Source organism: Physeter macrocephalus, chromosome 1, assembly GCF_002837175.3.
Source record: "Physeter macrocephalus isolate SW-GA chromosome 1, ASM283717v5, whole genome shotgun sequence".
Classification (NCBI taxonomy): domain Eukaryota; kingdom Metazoa; phylum Chordata; class Mammalia; order Artiodactyla; family Physeteridae; genus Physeter; species Physeter macrocephalus.
In genome coordinates this window covers 18,068,649-18,071,476 of record NC_041214.2, presented here as the reverse complement: position 1 = coordinate 18,071,476, position 2,828 = coordinate 18,068,649, and the positions used below count along the sequence as shown (strand labels likewise).

The following is a 2,828-nucleotide window of genomic DNA, read 5'->3' as shown; positions in this document are numbered from 1 at the left end:
TGGGGAGTCAGGAAGTCTGAATTCTAGAATCTGCGCTGCCACTAAGGCACTGTATGACTGCTGGCCCATCCCTTTACCTCTTGAGGCTGATAATCTAACATGTTAGGCTTTTGGAGTAGCTTGATTCCACTGTCTGCTCCATTACAGTCTTTGATTAGAGTTTTACCCTTTGGTACCTCATGGACCAATCACCTAGAACAAGAAGGGTGAGCTATGGACACCACAGGATGATGACAAGCTAGGCTAGTTTATGTCCAAAACACATTGCCTGGGTGTCATACGTGCACTAGACTGCCATCTCTGGACCAGCTCTGCCCCCCCAGGGCCAAAGTCCACCTGTTCCTGGATCCTAGTTTCACCTCCAGGCATTCCTCTATGTACCAGCTTGAAATGTGACTTTCTTGGTGACAGGGATTGTGGTTTTCATTCATTTACTAAACATGTGATAAGCACGTTCTTTTATTCGTGGCACTGTTTTTCACCTTTATGTGAAGAATAGCCTTGGAGATAAGTTGCTTTAGCAATTCCTTAACTGCCAAAACTCTTTTCCTGGCTAAAAACTCAGTGTCATCTAAACAACAAAACAACTCTAAAGCCATCATTCCCACCTGGTGCTTCTCTAATGCCATCGGGCCACTAAGGTAAGTAGTCCATCCTCACCAGGCATTCAGGGCTAATATTGTGAATTCCTCTGAGGGTTTAGGGTTGGGACGTAGGGACTGGGTCACCCTGGCTTCGAACCCAGTACTCTGGACATCAGCTGCAGCCAGGCCTCTTCCTTCTGATTCTGTAAAGCAGGAGAGACACTCTCCTTCCGCAAGCTCTGGCACTGTCAGGCAGAGAGAACCGCTCCAAGGAGGAGACCTGCTGCACCGATGACACTCTGTGGTTCAGAGAAATGAGTTTGGACCCCAGTGGTGCCACCAACCCGTGCCGTGATCTTGGATGAACGACGGTTTCTTCACGTGGCAACAGTGAGAGCTCCAAGCCCAGGGTGTGGGTGAAGCTTCACGGCACCCGCCCCTGGTAGGTCCCCAATGAATATGCATTATTCCAAACTCAGAACATGAAGCAGGATATTCATTTTTGAAAAATATTTATTAAAAAACTAAAGTGAACGTGGCAAAGACGAACAAACCAACCCAACATATACCTTTAAACAGCAAGCAGATGACACTGGTTATAAAGCATTTCCGACTCTACTCATCTAGTCTTTCCCACCATCTAAGTCAAGGAGGGCCACTGAGGGAAGCCACACGTAACCAGGTCTTCTGTACTAGTGATGAGCAAACACTACGTGAGCGCCATCAACGGCCGTCTGACTTGCTTTCCTAGGCAAGCCACCCCAGACACGAGACCGTGACCACGTCTCAGGACTGTGTTCAGGGGGGCCTGTACTTCTAGTTTTAATTTGGGGGCGGGGGGGCGTGTGGATGAAATAGTAGAAAGACAGACAGTATCAGCAGAGGGCAATCTTAAAGCACCTTTAAAATCTGGACCCTTTCCCACAATTTAACCCATTAATTCTCAAACTCTACTGTTGGAAAGAGTCCCCTGATGAGATTGTTAAATTCGCAGCCTCCCCGGACTGCATGTTTCAGGGAACCACTCCAGGTGCACATGGGTTAGCCATCTGGTTTGAGAAACACTGTTTAAATGGCATTAAAACAATTCCTACCCCCTTAAACACAAGGTAAAAGTAAAATTAAGGAATCTGCTGACAGTCACTGTGCTTTTGTCAACTTCCAGGGACCAACAGAGGGAGGCAGGCAGGAAAGAGCCTCCGATTCCTAACGTACTGGTCTAGAGGAGCCCGAACAACCTGTCAGGTGCTGTTCAGGAAGTAAATAAAATTGAATAATAAAGTTGATTTTAGGTCACAGAGCGGCCTCCAAATGACTAACAGGCCAACCCCCTCCGCCCCAGTTTAATGAACTTTGTTGAGCCAATGCCAGATGGGAAGCTGCCGTTCCCACAGAACACGGGGTAGCTGTGCGTCTGGACTCGTGAAGACACAGTGAATAAAACAGCTATAAAAACCTTTATTAACCACCACAGAGCGCTACGCCCAGGTCATTTCGATGCATCACGGACAACACGTAGAAATAGTCACATTGATTCCAAGGTTCCCATTATCGGCAAAAAGATGCGCTATGGCTGTGTCGAACACCAGGCAGTCGCTGTTCATGATGGCCGAGGACACGCCGTCGTGGATGGACCGGGGCGTGGCCTCCCAGGTCAGTCTCCTCCGGTTCCCGTTCAGTTCCAGTCTGTAGGCGAAGTTCTCAGCCTGCTTGCGGGTGCCAATGAGCAGGACGATGGCGAAGAACTGCTGGTGGCCCTCGTACTTCTCTTGCTTCTCCAGCACCAGCATGAAGTGATGGCCGAAGCACGACTGCATCATCACCCAGTCCACAGCCCCCGGCAGGTTAATGTCTGTGGCCAGGAAGACGATGTCTTCTCCCTGAAGGGTGGTGATGCTCTTGTGGGCGTGCATGAGATGGGACATCACGGCTTCCAGGGACCCCTGCCACTTGCAGGAAGCACCGGGACAAGGGCAAGAGTAGGGACGGAATTCACAGATGTCTTCGTGCTCCGGCTTTTCCGTGTGGTGCAGGGTCAGGGAACAGCCCGTGGTGGCGTACTGCGGGGACAGAAAGAATCAGAGTGAGACACTGGGCCTCCTCAACCTCTATGGGTGCGAACCTCTAAGAGTCTTCACCCGCTCAGGTTTCCAAGACTTAAACTGCATTCTCTTTTTTTTTTTTTTTTTTTTTGCGGTACGCGGGCCTCTCCCCGCTGGGGCCTCTCCCGTTGCGCTCCGGGGC

The 2,828-nt window shown here is 50.0% G+C and overlaps 1 protein-coding gene across 1 annotated transcript in view; it reads right to left on the bottom strand.

Annotated features, from left to right (window-relative positions):
- Positions 1–2,022: 2,022 nt before the first annotated feature.
- Positions 2,023–2,828, bottom strand: part of SIAH2 (siah E3 ubiquitin protein ligase 2) — a 17,937-nt gene continuing 17,131 nt past the window's right edge. Inside the window, exon 2 of the mRNA XM_007100394.4 lies at positions 2,023–2,644. Within this exon, the coding sequence (XP_007100456.2) occupies positions 2,087–2,644 (558 nt within the window). The 3' untranslated portion in view covers positions 2,023–2,086. The remainder of the gene's footprint in view (positions 2,645–2,828) is intronic.